Source organism: Vigna umbellata, chromosome 1, assembly GCF_029865625.1.
Source record: "Vigna umbellata cultivar VRB3 chromosome 1, Vumbellata_1.0, whole genome shotgun sequence".
NCBI classification, from domain to species: Eukaryota; Viridiplantae; Streptophyta; class Magnoliopsida; order Fabales; family Fabaceae; genus Vigna; species Vigna umbellata.
In genome coordinates this window covers 105,841,847-105,855,597 of record NC_142165.1, presented here as the reverse complement: position 1 = coordinate 105,855,597, position 13,751 = coordinate 105,841,847, and the positions used below count along the sequence as shown (strand labels likewise).

Sequence of the window (13,751 nt, the reverse complement as noted above, 5' to 3'; positions counted from 1 at the left end):
TCAAATGAGCTATAGATAAAACTCATTTAAACTATATAAATAAATACAAACTAATTATTTTCATAAAATTAAGTTAAGTCTAAAGTTTATTTATTATTTTTATTTTTACTTTTCTTTTTTCTTCTTTGTTTTTCTTTTTTTTTTCATAAACTTATTATTAAATTGACTAAGTGTACCAAAATTATAAAAGTAATAAAGTTGATAAGTGCATGTATTCATTCATGGCACTGTTTAAAAAATGTTGTCTATTTATTTTTATTGCTTTCTCAATTAGATTTATTTCATAAATACGAACCATTTTCATTTTTTTTAAAGTATTTAGTCTTAATTAGTAAATAAATATTGTTCTTCTGCTGTCAACGCAAGTCCTTGTGAAAAACTATATATAGACATATGCATTTTATTACTTGTGTGATTTAGTAACCTTTTAAATTTAGTAACAATATTTTGTAAAAAGAAAAAAATAGAAAAAAACCAAATACAAAAACAAAGAAAAAAGAAAAAGGAAAAAAAAAAGAACAACAAATAAAATGAATGAAAAAAGAAAATTTAAAAAAAAAGAAAAAATGATTCTACATTGAATCACCAATTAATATATATATATATATATATATATATATATATATATATATATATATATATATATATATATATATATATATATATATATATAAACTTCATCTTATAAATTGGATAAGTTAGAGTTAAAATTTACTTTTTATTAATCTCTTCTCTTCAAATAATTATGCATGTTCACTTCTCTATAATATCTCTTTTTCATCATTGCTTAGTTGGAGGTTTTTGTTGAAAATCCTACCTAACATATATGTAATTTTTGTTTATATAAAGATGAGGTGAAATTATAAAGGACACATCTAATTTTATAATTAATTTTTGGATATTAAGTTAGTTTAAAAATTCATTATTTATCCGTTTTTCTTATCATCATTCTAGAATTTGTCATTACATTCTCATTTTTTATATAAAAAGAATTAAATTTTCTTAACCTGGTAACGAGAAATCATTTCAATTTAAAAGTAGTTAGAAGGTCATATTGGAAATGGAATTATGGAGACTAAGAAGAATATTCATGTTTTTACATAAGCCTTGTAGCTCCGAATACCTAATTAAAAGGTGAGCTAACATATAATACCTTTCACTATTTTTATTAATTTTAGGAAGTTAAATCGGTCTAAAAATTCACTGTTTACTCATTTTTTTTATCATCATTCTAGAATTTGGCATTATATTCTCCTTGTTTATATATAAATTTCTCCGAATACCTAATTCGTGTTTAACATCCGTTTTAGGACGTTAAATTAGTCTAAAAAATCACTATTTTTTTATTATTTTAGGATGTTAAACCTGTTTTTTTATTATCATTCTATAATTTGTTATTACAAAAAGAATTAAATTTATTTAATCTTGTTACAAAAAATCATTTCAATTTTAAAGTGATTAGAAGATCGCGTTTGAAATGGAATTATGGAGTCTAAGAGGAATATTGTAGTTATATAATTCGTGTTACCTAATTAAAGAGTGAGCTAACATATATTTCCTTTCAATTCTCTATAGCTTAAAAACTTTTTTTTCCTTAATTTAAATATTGACATATTTGTATTTATAGTTATAATATTATATGTGTAAAGACTAAAAAATGCAATTATATAAAGCAGAAAAGGAATTAATGTTTTGGATCCTGATTAGAAATGTTCGTTGAAAAGAATTGGCACCATTGGGATCTTGAGAAGGAGAATCAGAAATCTTACTGATGGGTGGTGCAGTGAGTGCAGAGGGTTAACATAAAAGAAGTTGTACTCTTGTGCTTTTTCTGGGCTTCACTACTTGGGAAAACTATCGGTAAAGGTTAAACGGAATCGTCAATAAATGAACATCTCAGAATGACAAGATACCAGATTACCAGTGTACTTAGGAATATCATTCCAGCATCTTCTTCATTAACCAATGTCTTTTACTTTGAATCGTAAGCTCCTGCCTTTCTGCTTCTAATACAAAACCTACTTTCACTGTCGGGAATATTGTTCAATTATCTACATCTTCACTTCTTAATCTTAACACCCACCATTATCAAATGTCTTTAGTCCTTCAAATTTTACTAAAAGATCTTGTCTTTTAAATCTTTACAGCTAACTAAATTCATCAGTATTTATGGTTATAGTTTGAGAGGGTAATATCAGAGAAAAATATACTATATGCTTGATGCAGATAACTATCAACTCAGAACTGGAGTTTCACCTTTTCCCCATGTGGCATGAAATTTTGCAACTTTTGGTGGAAACTTTAGAGAGGTACTAATTCTTAATCAGAGGGTCTACATATTCTAACTTAGCTTCATCTGTGTTGGTCTGAAACTATAAAAGTCGTGCCACCTTTATATGAACTGGTGGAATCCGATTTGAAGTTATCTTTGAGAGATTGACAACAATAACATTGGGGTGACACATGCATTCATTAATTTGTTTATATTCTGTAATGCAAAATATAGGCAGAGAGTATCTTTGATTTGTTTGCTAGTTACTTTAGAACCACTTAGGTTACTTCCAAGACTCAAACAACTCAAAAGTTTGGCTCTGTGTCCCATGCCACTTCCACACAGCCTTCATCTTATATCACGCATTTTCATATTTCACAGCAGAAGAAAGCTTTCTCAACTGTTGAAAAGGATAATTACAACTTACAGTTGTGATTACAAAGAACACAAATGTGACTTTGTGTAAGAAGAAAAATAAGTTCAACCCTAAACAAAACAAAAAGTTGGAACTGAAAAAGAAACAAGAAAAGTAGAAAGAATAGTTATCGTGAAGGAAGAAGACAGTCGATATCCCACGTGGCAATTTTAGGTGTAACATGAAGAATTATTTTAATTTTACAGTAATGAAGTTGAAAAAATTCATGCCAGCAAGCTACACTACAAGCTAGAAGACATAAAATGGGCATTTTCCTATCTAAATAGCTAGAAATTAGGGGCATCTAAATGGATGCGAACTATATCTTCTTTTCGTACCTAGGGTTCTTCGTGAGCTTTTGACACCCACGGCTCTTCAATGTAGAACCTCAGTTGAAACGGTTGTCTCTAAGTTTACCCTGGAATCTCCTTATCTTTCCGTTCTCATGGTCACCACAAGTTCATAAGTTTTTCAACAGAAATTCTTCTTATGAAGCCTGCATCTCACGGAAAATGGACTAAACAGACTATATGAAGCTCTCCTCTGCACTCTAATAACATAAATAACATGTTCACCACTATAATTTAAGTTTTCACTGCCCTAATTTTTCATATTTTGTATCTTTTTTTTATTGGATTTTCTAGGAGAATAGAAAAAAAAATCTTATGCATTTTGTAAAATTTCATAAAATATTTTTAAAAAATCTTACAAAAATGAAAGCTTTTAGTTAACGATATGTATTACTCTCACCATTTGCTTTATTATGTGAGAATATCACTTCAATTCGGCAAATATTGGTTAATAATTTGGATCAAGAATTATGTTAGAATAGAATGTTTTTTTATTACTATCATTTAATTACATTGTCATTAGCAATAAGATCGTATTGAATAAAAATTGAAACTAATCTAAATCATTTTAAAGTGGTGGAAAATAAAAGTATTTAATAAAGCTGTATGTTTGAGATTCTCCAAGTTATCTTTTTATCCATACAATATTTATTAAGTAAAAGCATTAGTGAAGTTAGTGTGGGTACTTGCATGAAATGGGATTTTTTTTTTTTTATGATTCACGTAGCAGAAGGTGCTCTACTAGCCGAAGTTGGTGAGTAGGGATCATAGTTGGTTGTTTTGTATGTGTGACATCGCTTATGCATAGCAATTGTTTTTCATTTCTTTGGCAATATACAAAGAAGTGTCTTACTTGAAGCAACTTGCTTCAAAAGCACGAACATGTAAATGTTAATCGGTACGTTGAATATAAGAATACAACTTTTGAAAGATAATGATATCGATATCTCAGTTTTGATTCTGGCCCAAACTTTTGAATCTGTAATTAAACCGCATATCAATGTGATTAAGTCACACATGTCATATTCATATTAGGTTATGTTGATCCAGTTAGATCGAGTTGGATTAAACCAAGATCAAGATCAAATTAAGTTGGCTAGTTGAACTCAAATAATATAAAGTGGGTGTTGCTTCCTTCACCACCACACTCTTCTCCCTCTACCTCCCCTTTACTTTTTTGCCCTCAGTAAAAATTTATTTTTAAGGTTATTATTTTTTAATTTTACCCCTTCATAACTTATTTCACTAATAACCTATTGTAGTACCGTGTATGAGTAAAATACTTTTCTTTCATTTTAACATTATACTTGTTCCTCTCTTTCTTTGGTCTGCTGTGAGATACTACAAGTTGTAAAGGTTAGTGGTGGTGGAAAGAATTATCAAGCAGTCTCCCTCTCGTGGTGGTGCAGTGTCGCTCACGTGGTGCAGTGCGTGGAGTGGTGCAGTGCGTGTGTGGTGTTTCCTTCAGGTGCGTACTCGAATAAACCATGACATAAAACCCTAAAATAAAAAACAAAACCTTTAAACGGATGTCAACATCTGTTTAAGGTAAAACGGAACGGATGTTGACATCCGTTGAAGGATGTCACCTCCGTTTAAAGGTTTCGTTTTTTTTAGGGTTTGTTTTATTAGTTTATTAGATATTTTAATAATTTAATTTAAATGTTTTGATTTATTATTTTTGAATATATTTTTAATGTATTTTAATAATGTATATTTATATTAGTTTATATTTAAATTTTTAATTTTGGATGTGATATATAATTAGTTTTTAAACGTAATGATTTTGTAAAACTGAAGAAAAAAGGATGGAAGCGCGGGAGGTGGGGAGGTGAAACGAAGATGGGGAAAGGGGAAGAGAGTTTCGTGGGTGGGTGCTAGGAAAGTAAAATTAGGGTTTCAAATTATTTAAAACAGGATAAAAGTAAAAATCCTTTTAACTTAAGGATATAATTGTATTTAAAATAATGTGGGGAGGTGGATGAAGTACAACACCCATATAAAGTTGTCAAGTCAAGCCTAAATTAATTTGAATTGGCCTAAATTAAGTCCAAATGAGTTAGGTTTAGTTGAGCCCAAATCAATATAAATTGAGTCCATATTAATTGGGTTGGTCAATCAAACCTAGCCCAAGTTAGAATAAGTTAGATCGAGTTAAGATCAAGCATACTTTGTTGAAACATGTAATGTTAAGTTGGTTTAGACTAAGATAATTGAGTTGGCTTCAATCAAGATTAAATCAAATTATATTTAACACAAGTCCAAATAAAAAAAATATATATTAAGATTGAACCTAATATCAAACAAAATTAAGTAAAATTAAGTTGAATTGGTCCAACAAGTTGATTGGACCTCAACTTTATAATTAAGTATAAATAATAAAAGTTAATTATAGATCAATTTATCGATAATGTAAAATATTTATGAAACAATTTACAATTTAAAATATTTTAAAAACTTGCAATTATAAAAAATATTTAGAGCTTAATTAATTTCTTTAAAAATTTAATCATACTTTAATCCTATAGCTCTAACTCATTCTCATTTTATGTAAGGACTTTTTTTAACGCATTCAATATTTCATAAGTAGGTTAGAATTAACGCATACACTAACAACTATATCTAAATATAACTTTTATAGTAATCAATGTGATTAAATTAACTCATTCCGTCAAATCATTGATCCAATATCCCTTAAGTTGGTTGTCTAAGTTTTACAAAAACGTGGGTAGGTTGGGTACGAATGACCGATGACCCAAAAATCATTTTAACACTTATGGAGATAAAGAGACATGATTGAAAAAAAAAAAACAATATTGTCTAATAAACCTGTAAATAAGACGTATTAATGATACGAAATCTCTTTTTTTTTCAAAAGTTTAATAGCATAAATGAAATTAGGGTAGCATATTTAAGATCGAATTTGTTGATTCAACTAAGTAAATGATTTTGATGTAACATTTATCAATTCGAGCTCAAATAATTTATGAATCACTTTATTTATATATTTTTTAAAACATTTAAATATGTTTTTAATCTATGTAGAATAAGTAAGAAGTGGTTTTTTCTCCTGTAATCTTATTTGTTATTAATTGATTTATTCCATAAAATTTGAAATTGTTGTTTTTTTAATCACTGACAAAATGAGAGAATTTTGGTTTCTTTTTTCCTTTAAGAATATTTTTCTTTTATTTCATCTTTCTATAATTGAAGTCACCGTATAATAAAAACACTTATTTTATAATTTTTTTAAAATAAAAAGGGTATTCATCATATCATATCAGACATACTAGTAAGCACTAATTAAAATGGTCATGTGACCTTTCTTTTTTTATATATAAGCAGTTAACGAGTATCACGTTATACTGAGTATAATTAATAGTTTTCTATTATTTTTTTAGAAAAACATAAATAAAAATTCAATTATTTTACAATGATTAAAAATATATTCAATTATGCTTTTAAAATTTAAATTATATATATTACGAATAAGTGTTTGACTTCAAATTTAAATTGCAATAATTAGTTTAATTTAAATTAAGTATTTATTATTATTAGATTCAAATTAAATATCCTACTTAATTAAACAATTTAACAAATGTTTATTATATTTAAATAGCATTGGCACACGAATACTATTTTGTAAAGAAGACAACATTATACTATATGTTAAATTAAATTATATTTTTTTAAAACATAATTATTGTAAGAAAACAAAGTTGTTAAAGAAAATGACCATACGTATATAGCGAAGAGAAGGTTGTTGTAAAGAAACGTGGATGTGGGGATATAACCATCTACTTTAAGAGACAATATAGAGACAATGGAGAACATATCACAAAGATGGAGCATGCAATAATAATGGAATGAGGCACACACGTTATTACTTTTCACTTTGCTTAATGTTTAGCTCTTTTTCATCACTTGTTTATTGTTTTCTGTAATAATAAATTGAATTTAATTTCATATTTTCTTTAATTTTGTATTTTCAGTTTATTTGATATTTATTAATTATTTTAATTTTAATTTTTTTTAGAATTTATTGATTCTATTTAAAATGGATATATAATTTACGGAATTTGAAGTTTTATACTATTTTCTATAATTTTTTTTAAGAAGTTGAGATAGATTTAATGAAATATTTTTATAAAGGAACTAGTGCTATCAAAATGGATTGTAATCCGCGAGCTAACCTGGTTCATCACATGTTTGAACCGGATTGAGTTTGAAAAAAATGTAATTTTGTACGGGTTAGTTTTTAATCCGGCTCACTTAGAACCTGACTCATTCGGGTTGAACCCATTGTGAGCCGGTTGGCTTATCAACCCACCTAATTTAATTTAATTATTTTATTTTGTGTTTCAATATTATTAGTTAGCATTTTTTTAATTATATTGTAGATGAGATGAAAGAAAAAGATATTTTAAGAGAAAAAAATATTATAGATTTATGTATTCAAGACTTTAATATTATAGATGGACAAATGATACAAAAATTATCAATATTAAAAACTTATTTGTTCGCCTTGTGTGCTTGTTTTTGAATTACACTTCGATTGTGTGATATTTTTTTTATTTTGAATTGTCTTTGAAGTTAGAGTGAAATTTATTTAGATTTAAATTAAAAAAAGTTATAATTTTATTTATTTTGAAAAAAACTTATAATTAAGTGAGTCAATGAGTCAACCCGTTTGGATCGGGTTTGAATTTTTCCAGCTCACTAATAAATGAGTCAGGTTGGGTTGACTCACTAAATGACCAACCCGTGGTGGGTCGGACCAGGTCGAGCCGAGTTACCCGACAGCTCTAAAAGAACCATGTGAATTGGTTTTTGTTAATATTAGTTTGAATTTTTATAATTGGACTTATGGACATTATTAGATCTACTTATTAGATCACATTTTTGCTTCATTTTTCAATGTTTGTATAAGGTTTAAATATACTCAAAACACAACGACATAAATTATTGATAAATTCTCAAAAGATGTTTTTGCATCATTTTTCTCTTTTCCTTTTATTTCATTTTTTTACCACTTCTTTTTTCTTCATCAAATGAAGAATTAAATATCTAACGATTAATTCAATAAATAATCAAACAAATGGAATTAGGTTTTGCATCAATTGTTTTTTATTCCTAAGTTTGTTTTGTGTTTTGTTACTATTTTTAGAATTCAAATTGAAAATAAATTGAATTTTAATTTGATAACTGAATATAAATGAGATTGTATCATATTAATATTAGATTCATATATTGATTAATTGAATCAATTAAATGTTCAAAATTAAATTTAAGGAGGAGAATTAAGTAAGGAGATACAATCTCTTTTTTACATATAAGCATTAATTAAAATTACCAAAAGACCTTTCTTTTTACTCATAAACATTTAACTTATACTGAATATAAAAATTAATAATTACCGTTATAATGTTTTGGAAAAAATAATTCAATCATTAAAATATATTTAAGAGTGTTCAATATATTCTTATATAACATACTTAAATACTTCTTTCCAAGAATAGGACATAATCTATTAATTAATTCATTTTTATATTTTTCTTTTCCCACATTTCATAATTTCTATGAATGAGACTGAAATTATTCTTTTTTTTTACTCTAAATTATCTCTATTACCAATAACGGTTTGACTTCAAATTAAAATTAAAATAATTAGTTTAATTTAAATTATTATTATTATTATTATATTGAATTCAAATTATTATTTTATTTTATTTAAATTTATAACGAATGTTTCTTCCCTACTCACATATTAATATACTGTCATCATATAAAAAAATAACAAAGAATACACAAAACACAAGAGTAAGCTCATTAAATGAAAAAGTAGAAAGCAAATAAATCATATTATAAAAATTCTAAGAAATAATTTAAAATTTGTATAATTAAATTTTGTACGAAATTTATTTGTGTTAATACCTAGCAATTTTTCTCCTTTTTCCATTAACATCATCAATCAATTCTTAAATAATTTTTATAAAATCTAGTCAAAAATTTAAATGGTTCATATTCATTAAAAACAATTATCTAATCTTAGTCCACATGGTTCTATTTCAAAACCTTAATCATATTTTTGTAACATGACTCAAATAAAGGAATACATCTAAACATTATTCTTGAAAGAATATATCGAATGAACTTGTGAAACTCTGCATTTTTCATGCTTACTTCCAAATCTTTTAGTGATGTTCCAACATTTAGAATCAATGTTCCTAATCAAGTCATCGTAGATTAATCCCAGTAATTCTCTAAGTATGATTCTCTTTCATATTATATTATCTACCGTGTAAAGTCTTCCTCGACTCACACCACATAAATTCTATTCAACAATTTATTACCGGCTAACCGTTCAAATGTTTCATTATCATACAATATACTAAAAACTAAAACATGTCCATGCTAAAAACAATGTAGATCATAAAAACCAAAACAATAAAGTTTCATTCAATTACACTCTCAAACAATTTAAATATTATGTAGATTATAAACTCTCAATTTAAAACAATTTAAATAATTAGTTTCTCTCACCTGTTAGATGACATCTCTCTAATATCTCTCACACAATCCACTACTCATAAGATTTTCTATTTATACCTAGAAACATCCATTTAACAATTGGACCTACCATTCAACTTAGAAGACCATATAAACTTAGTTTGAGCATAAAAACATTACACTCAGAGGTCAAATTGAAGTCCAAAGGAAGAGAAAAATTAATTTACCCAACTAGAGAAATTGATTGGAGGCTTTTATAATACTTGTCAAGAGGAACACTTCTATGATCTTTTATGTTCAAAAGGATGAAAAATGATCAAACAATTAAAAGGAGAAGAAAGAAAGTAGAAAAAGGGTCAAATATTGTTATTGTTTTAAGAAATGAGAACTCAATTTTTTTATAATCTACTTAAACTTCTAAACATAATTTTTTTTTTCTCTTTCAAATTTCATATTCTTAAACTAATTTCCTGTATTCTCACATTTATTACATTTAAAATACCATTGACACAATTATACTTTTTTTCTTAAGATAACAGGTGGACCTCCACTTGTGCAAAGTAGGTGGTAGTAACACTATTGATACTATAGCACCAGAGACTATAGTTACAATTGCAACTAGTATATAAGAGAAAGCGATGCCAGAATATGTGCAATTGATATGAGCCTAAACTTGACTTGAAAATTAAATCCCCCAAATTTGTTTCAAGGACACCGTAGGAATAACCTTGTTATAAAATAAATATAAGTTTGAGAGTAATTATTATAGAAAATATCAGAAGATAAAAAACTTCAAAGTATTTCAATCAAACGTAGTAATCAGATAAGAAAAACAAGGAGATATTTAAATTAGCTTACCTACTGTTTGTTTACATGTCAAAATCATGTAAACACGTGAAAATCATGTACCGACAAATTACAGAGTTACTGAGACAATGAGTGTGTTGAATTTAACGTTGAATAGTTCAAATATATTTGTAAAAAACAATTTTTACTCAGACTATTTATTTATCTTTTTCACTGAAATTAAATGAGTCTGATAGAAAATATTAGAAAACTATTGAAATATAAGCATTTAAAAAACGTGTCAATCATCTCAATCATACGCGCTATTTTCTGTCCTTAAGACAATAAGGTTTTGTTGTCATCATTTATAAAACAATAATCGTCCCAGCAATAATTTGTACTGTTCACATGTCCTCACTGGTACATTGCATGTGACAAGGAATAAACAAGTCTAATTGCTAAACTCAAAATCAAAGTAAATGGCTGTTTGTAATGAGATCAAAGGACATGCAGCACAATACCGTTACACCATTCATCGTCCCTCTGCATTCTGTCCTTAAAATTTCAAATAAATCTCATAAGAATATACACATATTATTTATAAACAAAGTCTTACATCAAATAAAATAAAAAATAACATGAATTTATATATATATTTTTATTATTAAAAAAAAAATTAAAATGATATTAGAAACAAATCCGTTTAGTTCCAATACATTACCGTAGGATTTCGTTGTTTAAGGGTATTCAGACAGGCAATATATGTTGACTTTGAATATTTTTGAGTAATTTCGATGCAACTTTGTCTGATTTGCAGATTTATGTTGCTGTAAACAAAGACCAAACACACTTTATAAGGAAGGTATTGGGGGAACGAAGATTCTGAAACCAAATTAAGGTGCATTGGGAAGCTAACAATATATGATTAGTCATTAATTACTTAAATGGCTGTCTTAGTCAACTCATGATTAGAATCAACGGCACCGTCACTCAGTGTTCACATTACCAAGGCTACATTTTTCGGTGGTATTAAAGGGAGTTTATATATGTTAATACAATTTAAAATGAAGAATCAAAAGTATAAGGTTGACAGCTAGATTTTTTTGACGAATATTATTAGATGTCATAAAGTGGATGAACAATATTTAAAAAGGTTTTTCTCTTTTTTTGTCATTGGTAAACTATGGAGAGTATTATTAGTGAGAAAAATGGGTAGTAGATAGGGCTGAAAATGAAGGGCGTGGTGGAAGAAGACCCCACAAGGATTAGGGTTCCTTTGGTTGGTTTGTGTTGTCCAATCTTTCACGTTCCCATTCCCCATATCAGATCATTATCATCACATGCCATGAAGTGGGAAACTGAGCCATTGGCCAATGCCTTTATTTCGTTACATAAGCCTCAGAAATTACAGACCTGCATTTTCAGGGTCCCTCCACCAATAACACAAGGGAAATCAATCTTCCACAGTAAAAAAAAAAACACAATGAAAAAAGTCATACAATATAATGAAAGATGTTTATGATAAAAAAATAGCATCATAAACAAATACAGAATTATCGATGACACCGACATGAAGGAAGATAAGAAGAAATGTGATTTACCGATGACTATATATTAAGATTTACTATAAAGTCTTAGATTTTAAATTTTAAGAATAAATTGTACTTTTTAAATTTTAAAATAATAATTTAACTATTTTTTTTTAAGTTAACATAAATCTTACATAACTTTATATTTGCATAACACTGTATTGAAGCAAAATCTTAAAAATAATATAATAAAGGAAAACTCATTTCATTGAATACTATAAGATAAAGTAACATAAGAGACAAACAAAGAACTGAGTTTTCTACATTACTGAGATCTTAGTCATATAACAGAAACATGAACAGGAATAGCCTATCTGAAGTAGGGATGGCAAGTGTTACACGTATAATTTAAAAAAAATTGGCTATCATATAAAATTATTTAAAAATAAATATTTGAAATATAAATTGAAATGAAAATGAATCTTTTATAAGACTGGTTGAATCTGATAATTCTAAATTTGAAAAGATAAAGAAATGATTGTTTGATTAGTAATATTTTTGAGTGATGAATACTGAGAGAGAGAGAGACTGTAGAGGGGTCCAGTTAGCATTAAATAATAGTAGAATGAAGTGGAAAAGTGATCACGTGTAAGAGAAGGAGTGTGTCACAGTGAGGGAGGGTGGAGCATGTGGTTTGGTGCAGTAGCCGACCCTTCTTTCGCTTAATCAATGGATGAATGAGATAAGGAAAATCATCTATATATCAATGAAAACGATTCATTTTCCATCGCTCCTCGTCTCACGGATCTTGCCTTTTCTCTCTCTTTCCTTCTTCTTCTTCTTCTCTGCTTTCTCTCTCTGCTGCACATTCATTCTTCTTATATATATATATATATATATATATATATATATATAACCTCCACACCTTCTTCCCCACCCAAATGGCCTCTTGGAAGAAGACCATCACAACACCGTTCAAAAAAGCTTGCACCTTTTTCAACAACCAGCCGCCAAGGGATCAAAAGAAGTCTCAACCAGGTCTCTCTCCACCCTCTTTCCTTACTTTCTTCTATCTTATGCTATATAATTCTCGTTCTCATTCTCATTCTCATCCATTTCCAGACCAAGAGACCCGAGTCATGGATCTGCACGGGGAAGTCATGGCATGTGGCTACGAGGATGTTCAAGTTATGTGGTCTATTCTCGACAAGTCCAAATCCACAAACTGCAATATACCCTCTTCAACCTGACCCCCTTCGATCAAATATGCCACTGCACCAATTAGCTAATCTTTTTGTATGCTAATGTTAAGGTCATCATCATCATCCATCCCACTCTAGTGTAGGTGTTTTGTAATCTGTGATGTGTTGTAGGGAATCCCCATGATTGATGAGAAAATCATGGCGAGATTGTTATGATGAAATGTAGATTAGATTTTTTTTTCCCCTCTCTTTCTGTCTCTCTTGTTTAGTCAATAGTCAATGTTCAAATTTCGAGTCAGAAAAATATCTTATAGAGGACAACTGAACATGGGACAGCGTGTCCGACTGTCATGGTTCCTTTGTTGGCCATCAATTATTGATGATAAGAAGAATGAGGATAACATAAAATCTTATTCTATTTTACTATTTTGTTTTATGACCAACAAAAGATTACTCATCTACTACTAAACACACCAGCGGCTACATAGGTAGTAGAACAAAATTTGGTTAATTCCCGCCACAATATTTAAAGACATTCCCTGTTTAGCTAAGACAACAATCGATGCATTTGTCTCTTTCTTTACATCTATGTCTAAATTTACGAACTATAATGTTTCGTATTAGAGTATGACACCGATCATGAACAGAACTTCTTCTTTCACCAATTACTATAAACTAAGACCTCGC

At 28.0% G+C, this 13,751-nt stretch overlaps 1 protein-coding gene across 1 annotated transcript; it reads left to right on the top strand.

Moving 5' to 3' along the window:
• The first annotated feature begins 12,387 nt into the window (after positions 1-12,387).
• Positions 12,388-13,487, top strand: LOC124838555 (uncharacterized). The gene is made up of 2 exons (XM_047314180.2): positions 12,388-12,900; positions 12,985-13,487. Exons 1-2 carry the CDS (start codon positions 12,804-12,806, stop codon positions 13,110-13,112), a joined length of 225 nt encoding a protein of 74 aa, XP_047170136.1. The 5' UTR covers positions 12,388-12,803; the 3' UTR covers positions 13,113-13,487.
• The last annotated feature ends 264 nt before the right edge of the window (positions 13,488-13,751 follow it).

What these genes read in the sequence shown, in the direction of transcription:
- LOC124838555 (XM_047314180.2), top strand. Translation starts at nt 12,804, where the DNA reads ATGGCCTCTTGGAAGAAGACCATCACAACACCGTTCAAAAAAGCTTGC. An exon ending in TCAAAAGAAGTCTCAACCAG is followed by an intron (nt 12,901 to 12,984) that starts GTCTCTCTCCAC and finishes ATCCATTTCCAG; the next exon opens with ACCAAGAGACCCGAGTCATG.